The sequence below is a fragment of the Chelon labrosus genome (assembly GCF_963514085.1).
Source record: "Chelon labrosus genome assembly, chromosome: 5".
Taxonomy (NCBI): Eukaryota; Metazoa; Chordata; class Actinopteri; order Mugiliformes; family Mugilidae; genus Chelon; species Chelon labrosus.
The window spans coordinates 21,069,356-21,090,201 of NC_140341.1; the positions used below are offsets into that span (position 1 = coordinate 21,069,356).

Consider the following 20,846-nt stretch of genomic DNA (forward strand, 5'->3'; position numbering starts at 1 on the left):
AATGTCTTATTTGGTTTGTTTTTAAAAATAAACCAATGTATAAATACGTTTATGAATGATTAACATGGTTTCGATTGGAAACGAGACTGCAAGAGATTGCAATCACATTTTCGGTGCCCCAGATCTTTTATTCTGCTTTGATGATGCTTCTGGATCTCTGCTCTGAAATGCTCAAATTACATCTTTAACATCTCTTTTGGAGTAGCAGATAAGAAATGATAATAATACACCCTACAGAATATATTTCTATTCTCGCCATGCCGTAAACCCGTTAACTACACGTAGCAACACTTTCCTAGGCACACATATTGACTAAAAGGAGGCTGCTGGTTTCAGATCATTACAGTTGCTTTAATTTCAAACGTTAATCATTACCAGTTTTTCAGTTCAGTTCATGACCAATTCCACTGCTTCAATGATGCCCATTACAAGTCTGAGCATTTCAGGGATGACAACATTATGTCTTGTAATTTTTTACTTTGATGAGGTGATGTTGTGAATGCTTTCTCATTCTATAGCCATGTGAGGCCGCTGTGTAAAGTTCTGGAGGGTTCAAATGCAAGCTGGAACAGGAAAGGTAATACTACACTGTGTGGAAAAATGAAAACAGTTGCCCCTAGACGATGCTGAGGTAAATACTGTTGCATCTTTTTCTCTTTTTTTTCTGTGACTGCTCACCTAAACCAAGCAAATCATTCACCATATGGACCAGCCCTGCATTTTTTTTATCACTTAATTTTATGTGGGATATTAATCACATATGTTGGATTCCTTATTGATTTTTTTAAGATCTCACCTTACAAGGTGGACTCTAGCTCTGTTCAGACTGCAGGCCAATAAGATCTGTATCTTCAATCAGTACTTGGTTCCAGTACTTCGAAACTTATGTACTCTTCTGTCCTTCACTGCAGAAAACCTGCCCAAACGATTTGTCTGGCCGGCAGATCTTCGCAGTGCCAAGAAGAGGTGTAAACAAACCCAAAACGCAGTAAAGAAGCACTGACATCTGATTTCTGAGACCACAGTAAGGAAGAAGTGGATTGCATGTTGCTAAATTCTTGTAACAGTGTGAACACACAATGTTTCCTCGACACATTGACAGACTGTGCGCTCAACTTCTACGTCCTCCGTCTAACCAGAGTTTTTGAGCTACAATTTCACATCTTGCTTTGAAAGTGTGGTGGTACTTCAAATTAAAACAAAAGAAACAGGTGGCTTGCATCCCCAGCTAGTGTAATTCACACACTGCACACAGCTAATAGCACTGTTCACGGTTCAAACAATACTGATGCATTAGAGATAGCATCTGTTTGCACAATATTCTACTGTGCCCCAAATTATGTATGTGTTTATTTGAGCATCCGACTTGTGACTGGACCACCCAGTCCTCATATTAATACTGGGTACAGGAACAGGGTCATATCTGTAGAAATCAGACTGGAATCACATTTCAAATGACCTCCAAATGCGGTTTAGATCTATATATCACGTGTTTTTGCTGTCAAGACATTCTCGAATCAACCTAGATACAATCGGTGCGAGTCGGAAACAGATCCAGGCTGGCAGTCTGAACATCAACTAGCAGGCCTACAGTATATGCTTCCTTATGCCTTGTGCTATAGTGTGCATATGTGAACATACTGCATCTGACACACATGGGAAATGACTTCATTTGTTCTGCACATTACTTTATCATGAAAGTATTTCTCCCTCTGCTGCTCCTGTCCTCCCATAAAGGTCTTGGTTAGACCATTATGGGATGGCAGTGATAATACTAGTAAATGACTGTGTATTACTCATACCGAGTAATTACCTCTCACACTGAGAAAACAATATCGCACACAATGGTTCTGCATGACAACACACATTCAGAGCACCACAGGGGCACGTGTCTCTGCGTGAGTGTATGGCTTTGTGTAATCTTCAAACATTAACCTTTTGATTAATTCAACCCTAAAATACCAAATAATGTGAACTACTGACGTCTCATCACTGTCTGTTAATCTGGATGTGGGGTGCGACGTGTTTGGAACAAGATATCCGTGCTTGGCATTGCAGTGATTGGTCCTGAGACGCCTACACTGAAGTGAATAGTACACGGTAATTGAATCATCTTTCTCTTTGCGTCCCCGCAGACACACTTCGAGAGCAGAGACACGGTGGAGGTGGCGAATGTTCAGTCTTAGCACAAATAAGTCTGTGTAACAGCAGGAATAAAACGATAAGCTATGAGGAACGCAACTGTACTGCGAATACAAATGATTGTTTACACCAAACCCAACCTGAATAAACACTTGTGAAGGATGGAGTTTCTTTTATGGTTCTGTCTTTCTCTATTCATTTACAGAAAATGGGACTGATTTTGAAACATCAACCACACGATGGGAGGTCTTCAAGTTTAATAGGACTGAGACTATTAAACCATGCTTGTATCCAAGTGGCTTCTTCAGTTCTGCAGTCCTGAGAAGCAGTTGGATAAAAGTTTCAAGGTCTTTAAGAAAACTTGCTCATATGGGTTCCTTTGAGAAAAACAGACATCATTACCAGCAGCAGCATGATGTTCCACCAACTTACCAAGATTACTTGATCAAATAGAGTATTAATGTATGCCCTCTTTCTTGCATTCCCCAGTTCAGTCTTTCTACTTTTTTTTTTCTTTTCTTTTACATACATTACGATAATGCACCGCAAACAAATAATGGAGAGCATATTTAGATCTACGCCACACATTTTGACAAATAAACATGGAGCCACAAAAAATAGCCTTTTGTCTGTGGTTCCTCCCTGACCTTCACTTTGGAAAATATTACGTTGAGAAACCAAATGTGCTGTGAAAGATTTTGCTGAATGGATTTAATCTAATTTCCGCAACGGTTCTCAGCCTTTCTAAAAGATAAACTCCACATGACAAGATTAGATTAGATTTAAATGGAACAATAACTAAACTGTGATTTCTCAGTAGAGTTTGTGAGTCTTATCGAGGTGTAAATGCTGTCTTGGCATTAAAATAGCACAGTGCAGAGGATATCAGTTGCCAGAATTTTCGTTCCAAAAATATCAGTGTCAGTCTAAAAAATCAGCCTCAGCCAGATCCTCATAGAGACTGGTAATGAGTGGGGGAACTTGTTGGCAGTAGCTGTCTGCTACGTTATCGCCACACTTGAAACATTTCATATCAAGCACATCAACATACACTGATGAAATATTCTGCTTTAAAATCAAAAGTGGTGTGAATTATTAAAATACGTCAGTTAACATTACTCGAGTTTAAAATGTTCAAACAAATCCAAACGTGATAAAACTACACAGTAGTAAGTTCCTCTTCTAAATACTACATAATGTAAATACTTACCCGATTATTTTATATCATGACATGCAGAAGCATCTGCGACTACAACAACAAACCCAATTTTGATGCCTTTTCTGATTTTACTAAAAGGTTATTTAGCTGATCACAGGACTGTGAGCATAGACGTGACCATTTTACATCAAGTAGTAAAATGTATGGGCAGCCATAGTATTTTATTTGTTCGCTGGGGACTCCACCGAGCAGAGCTTGTACTTTTTCCCTGTTTGAAGATGCTCTGGTTGACATTCTGAGACGTAATCTGAATAGCCAGTAGTAATAAATTATTAGTTTCCTACACAGAACCCGCCTGGTTCAACACTACAGATAAGTGTTTTTACCTACTACAGTATTTATGCTGTTGTAAATACTGAGTACATCAATAACTCAAATCTTCAAGTCTCTTCACTGATTCTTCTATACAGCCTGGCCATAGTTATATATCTATTCTGCGTCTGACATGAAAGCACTGAGCATATACATATATGTATAGTGTGGGGGGTGCGCGCTTGTGTGTGTGTGTGTGTGTGTGTGTGTGTGGGTGCGTGTGTGTGTGTGTGCTACCTTGCTGAAGGCCAGACAGTCTTTATCCTGGTCTTTGTCTTTGACCTCAAAGTCGTACAATGCTTTTCCCTGGGGTGGAGTCTGGCTCAGGGGACGCAGCAGCTGGATGTAACTGGCGGGCAAGAAGCCATGGCAACCATTGAGTTCGCCATGGTACCAGTTGTCATCCACCTTGCGTCGCAGGATGATGATGTCACCCTTGGAAAACTGGAGGTCGCCCGGTTCCTTGCCCTCGTAGGAGTAGAGGGCCTTGCCGCAAGGCAGTGCTGGGATATTCTGTAAAACACACACACACAAACACTTATTTATTAAGTGTTTTACAATGGCCTTCAACACAAGCAGTAAGCGTGCCTTCGTGCTCCTTGTGATAGTGAGGAGCAATGTGTTTCACAGGGTTAAACCCTTTTGCTTGTGGCCTGGACTCAGGTCTAAATTTTGGTTCGACATCACCGGTGAGTGACGGATTCCCTCATTCCTATATTTCCTGACATTTATTTTAATGTGAGAGATTTCTAAAAAGCCATAAATCACTCATACCAGAACCAGCATAATTAAGGGCCACAACACAAGTCAAAAGCCTATATATTAGAACACAGCATTTGCCTTTTGCGCATACATTTTAAAACGTGGCCTCAGTAAGAATTCATTACTGAAGCCTGATATTAACGCAACAGGTTAGGTGACAGGTGTATTCTTCTACATAAAAGATCTTGCATAGAACAGCATTAAGTGCATTTTAAGACCTCTGCAGAGGTTTAAAAGCACTGCTGCCTTGCATTAGTGCCACTGTGTTGAAATGAAGTGAGATAACTACACCTTACAAACCTTGGTTTTGAAGGTTCACAGGCTTTCTTTATATTCCGACACTTAAAGACACTAGAAAGTGTGCCTTTGCACCATGACAGGAACAAAGCAAAACTGTTATGTGACCAAAAAAAGCATTTAACAGTTTAGTTCTAATGCATGATGCATCGTATTAGAAGCAAGCTACAAATGAGACAGTGACTCCTGCAGTGATCGGTAAATTAATGAAAAGAAAGACTGGAGGCAAACAGATTTTGAAGCATCTCAAAACAGAGGTAAATCCAATATGTTGCAAACTGTTAGCCCTGGAGACAAATTTGTAGAGCATGGATAGTTGGATATGTGCTCCAAGGTTCATTTTATTCCCCACAGCAGTACGTGAGATATGACTGGTTATTAAAATGTTTGCCAGGTAATTGCTGCTCCCACCTTGGGCCAAACATAGTAATTTTGAAAATGCCAGAGCAACGTGAAGCATGACTCCCTCGAGTTTCATCAAAATCAGGTCTATGGTGTCTCACTTATCACATGCCCATGACAGACACGGACTGCCCTATTTACCACACACACACACACACACACACACACACACACACACACAGATACATGATGCCATACCGGCAGAGAAAATGATTAAAAATGTTGTACTGAACTCAATTTACATAAACGTTATATCATGTAACTCCAGCAATCTTGATAAATTTTCAACTGAATATTTGCTGAACTTCTCTGATTGTCCAATCATGGCTTAGCAGCTATCGGCAGGAACTAGACACAGCAGAGTTGCAGCTCATATTAGCAATAGCATATTTGTAGCATTGTTAACTCTAGCATTTGGTTTACACTCAACTCTGCAAACAATCCAATTACGGAATAAGCCAAGCAGCCAAAAGGATATGTTATTATGTTAATGAAATAATGGTGGCAACAGTCTAATATTTCTCATCATACTTACCATAATAGGACTAACTAGCTCAGTACTGTAAGGCAAAAACAAGGCTGCTTCTGTATTTAGCGTTAGATTGCATGGATTATCAGATGATGAGGATTGGGATGGTTTTCAAGTGACAGTGTTTTAGCACAATTACAATTCTGTAGCCACCAAGAGCCAACTTATGATCATTATAGCTGCACAAATGTAGAATAAACTAGTAAGAACCAATGGTGGTTTGATAGAGATTTTTTTCCTTTTCTACAACAGTGTTTGGCTAGCTGTCAGAGACTGTTAGTGATAGATATTTTGTCCTCATGTCTCTAAATGTTGTCCAGTCAGTAACTGCCCCCTTATAGATAATTTCAACATGGCTGTAAATCAGACAGATCATAGACTCTGTTACGGCTGGGGTGGGCTGAAAGGGTGGGCTGGAACTTATGTGGTTTTGTCATGCGTAACTTGTCTGTTTTGTTTTTAAGATCGCTGGGGCACACAGTTAGCTAGTCAAGACATTCTTGTGAAATGCAATGGGTCAGGAACATCTGAATGCACTGGCCGTGCTTTCAGTGTGGGATAGCAAGACAAACCAGGGAACTTGCAGGAACATGCCTCACTGCATGGAAAAGGCAACTGGTTTAAAAGTGAGATGTCAAAATATCCGAATAAGTGGGTAATCTTACTCAAATTTTGAGTTATGGTATAGTGTTTCTAGCATATTAGGAGAAAAGGTTTTAATTCATTACACATGATCAATCTTTACGACAGATTTGCTGCAACTAAAATTAAATGTGCTGGATCAGATAATTGTACGGAATCAGTTTATTTTTTTACATCCAAAGGTGCTGACATGATAAACTGCAGCCGAACTGTTGATGATCACTGTGTCTATTCACTGTGAAGCCACCCTCATTACAGACATTGCAAATGTCAGGATGAAGCTGTCCACAAAAAAATATAAATTGCATAGTTTACAGCTTAAGGAGAGAAATGTGTGCGTCTTCTAGTAGCCACAGGTGTTGCTGCCTGAGTTGAACTGCAACTGCTTGTCCAAGGCAATTTGTCAATGTCTAGTTAGCCTGATCCTTAATGCACCCATTGAACCAGCTAACAAACGCAGCTGATTAGCCTGAGTTGAGAAAAACTGCTCGCCATATTTGTCATGTCAAAAATATCAAATCATTGTTTGAAGTATGACTGAATTCTGAGTGAGCTGCAGATGGCAATCTACGGGGGAAAGCTTGATAGGCATAGCAATAACAACTAAGGGGGAAAGAGGGCCCTATCAAAGTAGGTTTTTCATGTTGGATGTGGACGCGACACTGACACGTATGGGCTATAAAAAGCCCATGTCATAAGACAAATATAGGTTTAAGTCTGCAGATGAGATAAAAGTTACACTTCCATAGAACCAGTGACACAAACGTAAATATTCATCATCGCAATAGACCCGTATTTACATTCTCCATCGTCACACATACCCGATCAAACAGCGCAGCGTTCAGCGCACACTTAATATCCTGAACATGTTTTTGATGGCAACGGGAGCTGAATGGGAGTCTCAGCTTCCCTATCTTAAAGGCGATCCAGGTGAACATACAGAGCACCGTAGCAGAGACAACGCATGAACGCATGAAAGAAAAACTATTTCTTTCACTCCAAGAAAAGGTGTTGACGATAACACTAAGGCACACACACACACACTTGGACTGGAACATGCACACACTTATTTTATACACTCCCATGATATAGACTGATTCTCCCCGGACGATGCACTGAAGAGAACAGCCTGAGGCTCGGCTCCCTGACAGTACTGGGATCAGTGGTGACGCAATAAGAGGAAACACACCCAGATAGAAATAATACAGCACTAATGCTGCTTTCACTGTCACTATTAACAACCACTGCTATTCCTCCGATTACCGTGACATGTCTGCCGTGTACACCTTTACACTAGCCCACATGGCCAGAACGAAGGCCAGCTCATCCTAAAGGTGCACACTGGAACGAGCTCTTCCAGAGTAATCAGGGAAAGCCTTTTCCTTAGGGACTTCTCTTCTTGTGCATGAAAGCATTAATTTTGTGTTGAAACAGGAACTCTTTCCTCAACTGTTGCCACAAAGCGCTGGAAGTGCTTCAAGCTGAAACAGCAGCTCCGGTGCTTCATCTGCGTCGACACAGGATGCATTCAGGCACAGCAGATGTTGGACAAATACACACGTTACATATGTAAAATTCAGCAGAATAGATTCCTGATGTTCTGTGAGATGCATCTAAGATGGATGAGAGAAAAAATACGGCTGACTGACACACTTTCTGTGCAGAAATACAGTCAAAACTCTCTCACACGAAATCAAGAGGCTAAACATGAACCTTGACATAAATCAATGCTCTGGTTAAACAAGCTGACATTCTATTGATATGTGTATAAACACTTCACTTACATATTATTGCAAACTTGCAACTTCACAAATTACATTACTGTGGCAATTTTGAATACTTTCTGTGGATATGTCTGTTAAGCCACTATGTATTGCTGGAGGAGGAAACAAACTTGTGGCTGAGCCCACACAAGAAATGATTTGAAACTCCCTGGCATTCACAGAGCTCGGATCTGGGTGTCTGTGGACACGTTCCCACACAAAATAAAAGGAATCCCACAGTCATTTCCACAATGCAGCTTATACCACAGACAGTAGGTGGTCAGCTGACTTCCGTTGTCACACAGGATCTCTGGGATTCAAAAACACACCGGCAATCAACACTGATTGCTGTAAGGGTCGCCAAAGAGAACAATACAGTGATGGTAGCATAACTTCAGTTCAGGCCATAGCTGTGTAGGGAGAGAACAGGAGCTGAATCACAAGTCTGTTTCTTAGTTTATCTCTGCATGTTTCACTTCTCACTTCTTCTGTCTTCTCACCTCTGCTCCTCTTCTCGCTATTTCCTCATTCCCCTCTGTGCTTCTTCTCCTTTCTCCGTCTCCTGTTATTTTCACCCTTCTCTTTTTTTCCCCATCGTCTCTCTCCTGCGTCTACCTTTCACTTTTATTCAGTCTTTATTTCTGCTTCCCCCCGGGCCAACGGGCTGGGGTGCGCGAGGCAGCTGCAGGGCCTCGTCAGGGAACTGCTGTGTTTGCCGCTCGGTGCCAGGAGGAGGGAGGTCGCCGCGCTCTCTCTGCTGAGGGGATCATCTAAAACTAGATGCAGGCTGCTGTGTTTCTCTTCACTGAGCCTGGAGCAGGAGGGTCAGGCTGCATGGAGGAGTTTTATATTTTACAACTGGAAAGATCCTACCAGAGTCCAAACAATAGATCTGTTCTGTTGCCTGATGTCGTATTATTCTTGCTAATTTTGTGAATAACTTTCTCAGTTTGAGCTCTTCTCTGTAATTGAGTTCTTATGGGCTTGAAGTGCCCTCACTCGGCCCGTTTTAATGAGGATACTTTATGAGTTGATATGTGTGTATCACAGACAGCTTGTTGTAACAGCCAGCGGCGGCAGCAGCAGAGATTTTGATCCAGGCTCAAAGCTGTTAAAACGATTTGCCTTTATGGCTCTTTATTAATGTTCAAAATTCGAATAAATTTTGACATTTGCTCCAGTGTTTTAAAAAGTTGTGAGGGCCCTATCAAAGTGAGACCAGAGGTTATCTTAGGAGCCCGCTGGCTAATCAATACATGTCATCATCCTGGGGAGATGTCTTATCTCAGCTCACCCTGTGGTGGTTTACCACTGTGCATTTCATGTTGATGTATCAAATTTCTTGTGGAAAACTAAATCTGGTCTCACAGCTGCCAGTTTGTTTCTTATAAGTGGACCTTAGAGCTTTTGTCACGCCACAATACAGTGCAGTTTGTGAGCTGAGCTGTTGTTGATAGCAAACAGTCCTCCTATTCTCCAGAGTTGGTTGAAACCAGTGTAGCTACTCTGTTTTGTGAAAAACCCATGGTGGGTGTTTGAAAGATACAAAATCCATCAACAGTCATTGGAAGTACCTAAAATATAACATCAGTTATTATACCAACTGGAAAAATACAGTGTTCAACAACGCTGCCATGACCTTACAGAAAGTCATAGTGTGTATACTAAGGCACACTACATCCCTTTAACCTTTAGGTTGCTAATGTAAAACATTATTCTTCTGGCTTAGAATTGCTACATAATGCCACCTCAAAATTCAAAGTTCATTTATTAGTAATTCTTCTCAGAACATGACCCTCTCAGTCCAATAACATCTCTACTTTAGTGTATTCTCGACTCTTAAATAAATCTAAAATAATAATATTAAACCTGGAATTCTCCTCAGAGGTCTGTAATTTACAGAGAAGTTACTCTTCCTCAATATTCCTTAGGAATACTGTATCATTTTCAGTGGTCTAAAGATTGAGAGAGACATAGACCCTAAATGTGATCGATGCAAACAAGCTCCTAAGACATTGCTACATACACCGATCAACCACAATGTTAAAACCACTGACAGGAGAAGTAAATAACATTAACCATCTGGGAAACATTTGGACCGGGCATTACTGTGGGTGTTACTTAGACATGTACCAACCATCTAGACCAGACCAGGCACCCCCACTCCGTAGCAATGACACTTCTTGATGGCAGCAGCCATTCCCAGCAAGATCTATCTGTCTATCTATCTATCTATCTATCTATCTATCTATCTAGAAATACATATATTTGAGATTTACTGCTTTTACTACTAAGTCCTCATGTTAACTTTTCTTCCACCAGCTCTCCTTCTTTCATTCCACCTGCTGTGCTACTTGTGTGACTATAACTGTACGAGTGCTTTTTTTAGTGTCTCTGTAGCACCGTAAAAGCCCTTTAACACATGCACATTGCTGGATAAATGTTCCAGCAAGTTTAGCTGTTTGCATCGTGCATGATAGGGCCACTGGGCTATTGTAAACATACCTCTAATAAGGTAATAAATTAATGTAATTAGCTCTGTATATTCTTGACATGTAATTATCTGAATATGTGAAAAGTAATAAGATATATGTACAAACACACAATTACACAGTCTTACTGTACATGTAAAATCTTATGTCACCTACGGAAGGAAGCATTATAATAACTTTTCACTTTCACCTGTGCACAAAATTATCAACACAAAACATTTTATGAATAACGTATTGTAGATAAGCCAATTCCAATTTTGTAGAAAAGCTAAATTTTAAGCTGCCTTTTTTTGTAGCAGAGCAGAGGATAAAAATAATCTCCAAGGCTATCCACCTTAGAAAATGACATTCTAAATACACAACACAATCAAAGTTTGTAGGATTAATTTAAATTTTTACAGCCCGGCAATCCAGGAAAATTGCTTTACCTACAAGATTAACAGCAAGCGGGTACTGAGGAGATTAAATGGAAGCAGAAACTTATCTATGATGTTTTGTTACTTTTAACTGTAGAGGTTTGTGTGTTGTCTGTCCGCCTGTGTTAACAGATAGCACTTTGTTCTTCGATAAATTAATGATAAAACTTGAGGAGACAACATTTTTAATCCATCACCAAAAAAGGCAGTACGATAGGCAAGAACATTTTCATTACCTTCAAACTCACCTACAATTTTCCTGCAGTACTAGCGCCATTGTAAGATTTTCAGAGCTGTCACTTCATGCGTGAAAAGAGTATTAGTGTGCTAATGGTAAAAACCGAGTCAGGATTGTTGGATCTCACAAGTGTAAGAAGAGTTTTTAAGAGTTCTACCAGCGGCTTTAAATTATCATCACTCAAAATACACACACGCACACACACACACTCCTTTTGTGCATTATATAAATCTACAAACAGTAATTACTGCACCACAGGGGTAAGAGGGCCAGCTGAATATATGTGGGTGTGTGTGTGTGTCTTGCCCTTGGGGACGTACTATAAATGCACAAGTCCCTCCATTAAACTGGGACTGACTGCTCCTTTAAGCAAGGCCCCTGTGACACACACACACACACGGGCTAACCATGTACTGTTGATGGATCCTTAAGATGTGAGCCATGCATCTATATGAAAATCTGAGTGTTATCAGTGATAACCCCATACTACATTGCCAGTTTCCTCTGACAAACATAACCACTTCTGTTAACATTCACAAAGCCAGCACTGTTAAATGTTAAACACAAGAAGCCATATAAGAAGGTCCAAAAATTGGGAAATGATCATTTAATTTAGAAACTATGTGATCAAATAAATAGTTACTGCTGCAAACCATGGCATCTTTTGGTACTCGTGACACAAACTAATGCATCTTAAAATACTTTTTGCTCCTGAATTTTATTGGGTTATGGACTATCCAGACAAAATGAGATATTTACATACAGAGCCTGTTCAGACCTTGCATTAAGACCTGATCTGGCCGACCCAATAACGTAAAAGACAGGTGTGAACACCCCCAGGATGCTTTGAGATCACATTTGAGAGGGCCAATCTCTGACCACATTTGGAGGTGGTCTGGGTCGCATGCGTCTGCATTCCTTTGGTAGTAAAAACGCAATGTGTCCTGAGTCGCATTTAAGACCGCCTATACCCAACGGGGGTGATCCTGCGTCAGTGAAGTTTTGCCTGATTTATGCAGAAAAGAAACAAATTGGCTGCCATTAGAAATGATCGCTTGAAAAAGAAAAAGCACCATAAGTGATGTTTGTTCATTAGCAACGAGAGCCTTTTAAAATGGTTTGACCTTCTAGCTGTCAACTAACTAAAAAAATAAATCTAAACAGGAATTAACACATGAAAGTATTTAATATGAGTACACGAGTACATGTGATTCTGTTTTAATTATTGATGTGGTCATGTCGAAGTATGAGGAACCGTGTGCAGTTAAGCATTAGCGCAATATTTCCTCAATCACCAGAGTCTTTATTTACCTTTAATAAAGGTAAATAAAGACTATTAAAGTTGGATAACGGTGGGCATGGAAGCTTCCAGCTATAATCTGAGTTTTGAGCAGGTTTACCCAACGTCATGGTGGAGATCAATTAATAATAACTTAACGTGTGTGTCAAAGTCATGACGAACACACATAAAACAGCGCTGTTCTCGATCCATTAGAGACATCAGTCATTAATAAAAAAAATCGTTAAATATTCTACTCTGCCCCAGATGATGTTGGAGGTTTATTTGCATACAGAGTGTGAAACTTGCAATCGGATTGCCCAAGTCAGATCTTAATGCAAGGTCTGAACAGGCCCTAAATATGCTTGAGAAATGAATTATTAGTTAACTGAGAAATTAATCAGAAGATTAATCAGTAATGAAAATAATAATCACACCATTATTATTATGCAAGCACATATACATATAGAAGCACACGCACCCTAATGAGAGTATTAGAGTCCGCATGTGACGCACTCACGCTGAGCCTCAACAGCCACGCTCAGCTCTGTTTAGTGACTTAATAGGAAGCATCTGAACAATATACTGAAACATCCGCTACTCTTGTCCTTGCCAGTTCAGTGACACCACTTACATCATGTATGCATCTGTCATAACATACCAGACAGTGAGAATAAACAGGAAAATTAAGACTACATTTATATAACTGCTCTTGACTTTGACAGTGGTACTGTGACTAATGGTGCAGAAGTTAGGGTTGTAGTCTTCTGGCCAACTGGTCGATTTGGTAGTCGATGAGCTCTTGTCTCGCCAAAGCCTCATCGCTGGTGTTACTTCCATGAGGAGAGAGGCATCAATACATCAATAGCGGTCCAGGATTAATCCATAGTTTTCAACGACTGGAGAAACAGACTCCCTGTGGAAACTTTGAACCTAATAGTTTCCTTGGAGGGGGCTCGAAACTAATTGATACCATATGAAAGAAGTCGTTGGATGCATTTTGTTCAAACGGATGACCAATAAGTCAGATGTAAGCTGTGATATTTAAACAACAGTTTTTACGTGACAGCTCAATAACCAACCTGGGATGTTATCTAAAAACTAACTTGCCTATGTTAAGATGCTCCCTCAACTTTTGTCTTTCAACTTTGGTGTGTGAACACTGGTCTGCTCTGAGTCTGTTTTCATTACAGGATGAAATAATTAGGTTAAAATTATTTAATATGCTGCAAATGCTAGCTTTTATGTGTACAACATTCACAAATGCTTTAGGCTAATACGGCTACTCAGTGCACTGTGGCAAGTGTATTTATTATTATTGCAATAATATTTCCTTCCCACAAAACCTAAAAGTTCTATTAGTTAAAGATGAGGCACGATTTAAGAGTGGCAAAGAGAAATTAAACCGGAGTTCACCCCGCAATAAACTGGAAGAAAGTTCTTTGGTCTGATGAGACCAGAATGGAGCTTTTTGGCCATTGGACCAGGCACTATATATCACATCACATCCAAAACATGGAAGACAATCTGATTCAGTCTGCAAAAGAAATCCTTTGCCACTATACTGTCGTACCCACAGTCACTGAGATTTTGTATCACTACCTAAAGACAAATTCCACTTAAAGATAATGAATAAGTGAACTGAACTGATCTTTCTATGTGCAGTATTTTCCAGTGTAAGACTAGATTTATCCTTTCTTTTTTCTTTGTGAGTCATCTGGTTAAATGTCACGTCATCCTCGGCTGTGTAAATAACAAAACTGCATTTACATATTTAAGGCCTCTTGAGGGTTCTTTACTGCCTGAACAAATGAACGTGAATAGACGTAAGTAACAACAGCATTAGAGTAAATTTAATACTACAGTATCTGGTCATAAATTCAACACGGCAACAACCTACTTAGCAGAAACAACGGCTGGTGTTGCACTGGGACTGGAAAGAGTTAATGATGTCACCCATGAGAGCTTCAATTTGCATACAGCTAGTGCAGCTACTAGATGGAACCCCCATTATAGAGACAACAGCTTTGATGCATTGATTGTGTTTGCCTCATATTACTTGGAGACAGTAATTCATGCGCATACTTTACAAAAACCACGTAAACCTGGATGCCTGTGGCACCCAGGCCAGCAGCGACGCAGCAGCAGCAAAACAAAAAAAGAGGTAGATACACAGCATTGAGCAGCTGCATTCAGAGTTAACGATGGATCCATTTTTTCAACTTCCCATTAGGTCTTGCTTTGTGACAATGGTGACCGCGAAAAGACAAATGAGAAAACATACAGGAGCTATTTAACCGAATTCTCACCAGCAGAGAAGAGATACAATATTTTATCGCATTAGCTGAGTTATGTGTCAACCATAGACAGCATAAAGATGGATGATGGAACTGCTCCTCAAAAGTGAAGCCAAAGCAAGTAGAGCTCCCCCTGGTGACTGGCTGCATTAAATAATAATAAGTTTATTATTAATAAAATTATAACTAATAAAAAAATATTTTTTTTCAAGGATGGTTACAGTCATTTTAGGTAGTTGATATACTGTGCAAACTCTGGCTCCAAAATCGCAAGATGGCGCCGCCCATATCCCCAGGAAAATAGCATTTGGTCAATGCAAGGAAGTGGGGACACGTTGTCCATATGTCCATATATTACAAATATTAACAAGCTGGTATTATAGCTGCACTAGAAGTCTCTCAGTTTGATGTTAGAGGATATTAAGGGTATTCAGTGGATAAACTTAACTATCATTATCACTATGCGGCTGACAGAGTACTAATTAGAAATGACACTGACAGGCTAAGATGGTAAACATGGCTTTAAGTCATCAGTCAGACATTTTGAGCTTACTATTCACAACAAGCACCAACTGCTGTGAACCTCGCCGAGACTTATAAGTAGTCTTCCAATCAAGCCTTTTTGATCTAACCACGGCTTGTCTTCACCGACTGAAAGATTCACAAGAAATGTCTGGTCTCCATTTCCCTCAGAGGTTTTTCATGACTTCCACTAAAACACTGAACAGTTCCATTAAACTCACAAGAGTGGGAACCAGGGGTTGCACTCATAAAAATGTTCACAGATTCATGTGTCTAAACTGATTTACAAAACCATCTGCACTCTAAAACAAATCATAATAAAACTGCGCTTGTAAAGATAGATATGCATATAAATATATTTATATGTGTAAATGTATTCCTGCAATGGAGAACACTGACACTCAACAGAAAAATAAAAAACTTCAGGGAGTGTGAAATAGAGGTGGCCATGGTTGAAGCTGAGGTGAGCCTTTATTGTTTGCTGGTCAGAGCGCTGCTGTGACCAAAAGACAGTTTTTGATTGGCACCAGATCACAGCAGCAGTTCTGACTCAGAGAGCCGACCTTCCCAGCTTTCTTCCGTTTGTTTTGTTTTACACGTCGGATTATAATTAATTTGTAACACTTTTCCTTTGTGTGTTTCTTTCAGTCTCTGTATTTGTCTCTGTCTATTGAGCAGTTAATGTAAAGTTGGGAGAGACAGCTGAAATAATAAGATAAGGAGGCTTTGATATGGAAACTGGCACCATGAAGCATGACTGTGTGCACTAAAAAAACTGCACCGTAGTTTCCTCTGGAGGGGGTCCGCCGTCATTGGAGCTCCCTACTCTTAACCAGCGTCTGACTTCTATAACTGGATACTGCCTCATCATTGCCGTTGTCCCTCAGAGGCGCACATCTGATGATGGATGAAGCTGGTGCAATGAACCAGATGAACAGACTCCTCCTCAGACTTGAAGTGTAGATTATATTACACACTTCACAGGTTATTTCCAACATGTGCTCTGAGATAGAGATTATTTAGTCTTGGGTGTAACAAGGACATATTTTTTTTATATGACCACAATATTATATATTGAGCAAAATCAACCATATTAAAATGTATTTCATCAGTCATTATTGCAGGTTTTAAGTTTACAGTCTTCCAATTTCAGTGCATAACTAGGGTTTATGCACTGGGTTCTGCTAAGCGTGACCAAATGTTAGCACTGTGGCTGAATGCATCCTTTGCAGAGACATTGATAGAAACACTGAAAATGCTGATTTGTTGCTGTTGCTATACGGTCAGTGTTAAAAATGGAGCGTGGCTCAGTATGCAGAAAATCACAATAATCTTTAACCACTTGATATATAATTGCCAGCTAGATCAACATCATGTCCTGCTCAACTGGACAAATATATATCACTCACTGGCTGTCCTTAGGGTTTGCTTCAGGTTAGTACAGTAGATGTTGATGCAGTTCAGGAGATAATAAGTCTTTTGCCTCGGGCTCAATCCCTTCCCAGTGGATATTTTTTGGCTAACATCTCACACTAAAAATGGATTTCACAGAAGTTAGTCGGCCAACTTAACAGGTTCTGTTTTTGTGAATCCAGGTGTAAAGTGAAAAGCATAGAAAACTGTCGAGTATACTGAAGGTGTGCTGTTGTATAGGAAGAAAGAAAGACTACATTAGTGTATATGATAAGAGAGGGTGAAATCGCGTTCATTCACACTCACTACCCCTTTAACGGAAGCATGCTGTGACACGCTGCATCTCAAAACAGTTCTTGTCCGTGAAAACTAATGAGCTGAGACCTATACAGAGTTGCCACCGTGAAGTTACAGCAGACCAATACGCCAAGGATGTTGTTTCTGTTATAGTTGAATTTCTTCTTTTTAGTTTTTTGACATGCTTAAAGTTTGGCACTACATACTTAGGGAGTTGCACTTTAGTAGTCTAAAGTAGTTAAATGAAACTGTAGTGCCATAAACCAAAATGAAAGCACAAACAACAAGTTGCTCCAGTGGCCTGCCTGCAGAATATGGCTGAATATCCAAAAAAACGATTTAGAACAGTTGAAGAGAAAATCTCCATTTCAGATTTAACTCTGAGCTGTGCACCTGCACAATATAGAGTCCAATCTGTAAAATTTTGCAGCAGCTGCATACCTCTGCCTACAACTCCCTTTTCCGTTGTGTGTGGAAACTAGTAATATGTAGACACAGTTTCACTATGAATCTTGCAAGATGGAACAAACGTCAATACAGCCATTAATTACTATACTACACTATACACCTGCAATAATTACTATGCACCTGTACAGTGGAGTATGTTTGTCACTAGAAAAAATGTCCAGGATTTTCAGGTTGGTAGCGGTACCTTCTACAAAATACATTGTATAAGCTGCTTGTTTGTGAATATCACAGCTTAATTCATGGTTTAGGGTTTAGGGTCATAAGGTTTGTTTTTCAGTTCTAAAAGTACCCATTATTGGAGATACCTACAAGAAATTTTAAGGTCTATAATGAATCAAGCCAGGTGGTGGCCGGCATAACACTCTTTTTCAATTTGCCCACCTAGCTGGAATAGCCAGCAAGTATGCAAGAGAGACCCCTTAGCCAAGGTATTGCAAGTAGAGGACTTCATTTGAAAGTAATGAAGTCAGCAGCATATTTTGTAGACGCAAAACAACCATGAACATGGGTATGTTAACTCTATTTCTGTCTTCAAATGGAACTTGTGAGCTAAGCCGAATACGCAAAATCCTTGGAGTTTGATGAAACATCAGACGTAAGCGATGAGAACAACACTACTAGGCGACTGTCGGTTTCTAGTGGCAGATGAGCAAGCTAACAACCAGGTGATGCAATGCAGGGAATTAAAAGTCATAATAAATGGATTTATTTGGAAACTGCGACGCAAACTAAATTGCAATATGTTAACATGTACCATTTCTTTAAGCAAATACATCAAAACCCGTGAACTGAGACCTTACTGACAAGGTTGTGAATACCACAAGAGGGGGGCGGTCATGTGGACATTTCAAGGCATCATGTAACTCTCAGGGGTCAGAGGTCCTACAAGATGTCCTCATGTAATCTTTAAAAAACTGTGTTAAAAAGTATTGAGCGATATTGCAATGCAGCAAAAAAAAGCTGAGAAACACGTATTTTAACTTCAGCATACTGCATGGGTATAACGGTAATGTGTTTTGAGAAGTAAGACTCAATTTTTGAGGTTTCGCTACAGTGGGAACGTTTGCATATTGGGAATGTGGAGAAGCTTCAGGTTAAGTGAGCTCTGAAGGAAATAAGGACTTAAAGAGACTAAATGGTCTTGTTTGGAGTGCCGGAACACATTCCGTATCCTGGATTCACTCAACTGTCTACTCTACTGCTGAACAACACTAACATTCCCACACCGAACCAGTGTGTGTGTGTGTGTGTGTGTGTGAAGGATGGTGGATGGGACAGGATGTTCCACTCGGCTCGTACCGCCATCCATTTTTCCAGCACCAAAACCATTCCGTGTCCCCCGTAGTGCATTTACTCACCTCCCTGCAGACACACACACACACACTCGCTCTCTTTAACTGTGATTACTCTGCTCGCTCTTCTCCTGCTCGCCCGTCCTTGGAGGGGCACTGGGCCATTACAACTTTTTTTTTTTTTTTCTCGCACAATCTGTGTGTGTGCGCGCAAAAGAGTTTGTGTGTGTGGTAATAGCATAGTAAATCTGCAGAGGTCTTTTTCCACACTGCTGTGAGAGCGGCATTCTATCATGTGATGCAGTTTTATTGGAGCAGACACTCAAGCACAGCGCAGACACACACACACATTAATGCACAAATAGAAAGGGATTACTTACTTACTGTACGTACTGTATGCTATATTAAGATAATGTTATTTGTAGGTAAAGAAAGAAAAACTTTAATATTAAGATCCACATCCACACTGAAAACACAGATTAAAAATCCTAGAGTTTTTGCAGAGGGATAAATAATTAAATAATATGGTGTATTTGTTGAGAAGTACAAAATGTAAAACAGCACGTTATGCCAACACGCAGCCACACTCATGCAAACATCAGCGCATGCACACACATACATACACACGCACATACACGCATACATAACGGCTGTCTGGCAGTAATTCAGCGCACTATTGATTCACTTTCCATCTATAATTCATGATACAACACACACCTCAGGTTAAGTGGACACACACACTCACACACACACACACAAACTGGCAGTTTCTGAGAAGTAGGAAGACGAGAAACACAACACCACTCACTGGGTATAAACGTCCACACACACACATGTACACATGCGCACATAGATACACATCAGTCTAGCCAGCAGCTAGCAGGAGTTCATTCATCTCAACCTTGTCTTCACCTCCCCATCACTCCCCCATTCTTCCTTCTCCATGTCTCCTCTCTCTCAGCACATCACTTATAGCTCAGGTGCCACTGATCTCTTTTCTTCTCTTGTCTTTTTAGTCTAAATGGCAGCTTTTGAGTTCAAAATGAAAACAGATGAATCTTATCATTTTATAAAAATGGAAATCTGCCTATTAGATGTTGACATCTAAGCACTGCCACTCCTTTCCTAACCCTGGGTTTTACACTAACATTAACCCAAGTCTTAAAATCTTCTCACTTATGTTAAAGTGATTTGCTTCTTGACTGTGTAAACAGATTTACTGAATGTCCCCACAAGATGAGCAATACCTGTTCACACACACACACACACACACACACACACACACACACACACACACACTGTATGCGGATGTTTTCTCTATTAATACCATATGGTAAAGGGCACTTTCCCAGAGTGTGTTTACTCTATTGAAATTACTGGGTCACTGAAGCAGCATGAACAAGGCACGCAGCAATCAGCATAATTCATATTGTAGTGTATGTTTCTGCGCTTGCTGACGAGCTGGAAAGTTGGAGCTCAGGGCAGCGTGGTGTGTTCTTTCAGCTGGACATGCTGCGAGAATGACTGTGGGGATGCATGTCCTCTTCACTGCACATGTTATAACCAGGACCTATACCTTTAAAACGTAAGGATGTTATGGAGAGCAGATGGAACAGGAAAAAAACTACTTTGCTGAGGTTGAACACAAGATATGTTTACCAAGTAACGTGCAAAGTGCAAAGATACCCTGATCAGGCATAACATTATGACCACCTTCCTAATATTGTGTAGGTCTCCCTTTGTGCCTCCAAGACAGTTGTGACTCATCAGAGAATGGACATGGGCCTTCTGAGGGTGTCCTGTGGTGTCTGGCAACAGAATGTTGTTAGTGGGGGTCTTTGGGTCCTATGGGTTGAGGGGAGGGGCCTCTGTGGATCATCTCACGGATACTTGATCAGTTTGGGATGTAGTGAATTTGGAGGCCAGGTCAACACCTTGTGCTGTTCTTCGTGTTTTTTTGAGTTGTTCCTAAACTGTTTTTGTGTGTGTGTCTGTGTCAGGCTGCATCCTGCTGGGGATGGCTGCTGTCATCAAGGAGTGTTATTGCTATGGGGTGGGGGTGCC

The 20,846-nt window shown here is 40.4% G+C and overlaps 1 protein-coding gene across 1 annotated transcript in view; it reads right to left on the minus strand.

The window, feature by feature from the left end:
• Nucleotides 1-20,846, minus strand: part of LOC311487991 (E3 ubiquitin-protein ligase SH3RF3-like) — a 93,519-nt gene that overhangs the window by 31,549 nt on the left and 41,124 nt on the right. The window contains exon 2 of the mRNA XM_084544488.1: nucleotides 3,911-4,186. Coding sequence (XP_084400614.1) covers nucleotides 3,911-4,186 — 276 coding nt within the window. The remainder of the gene's footprint in view (nucleotides 1-3,910; nucleotides 4,187-20,846) is intronic.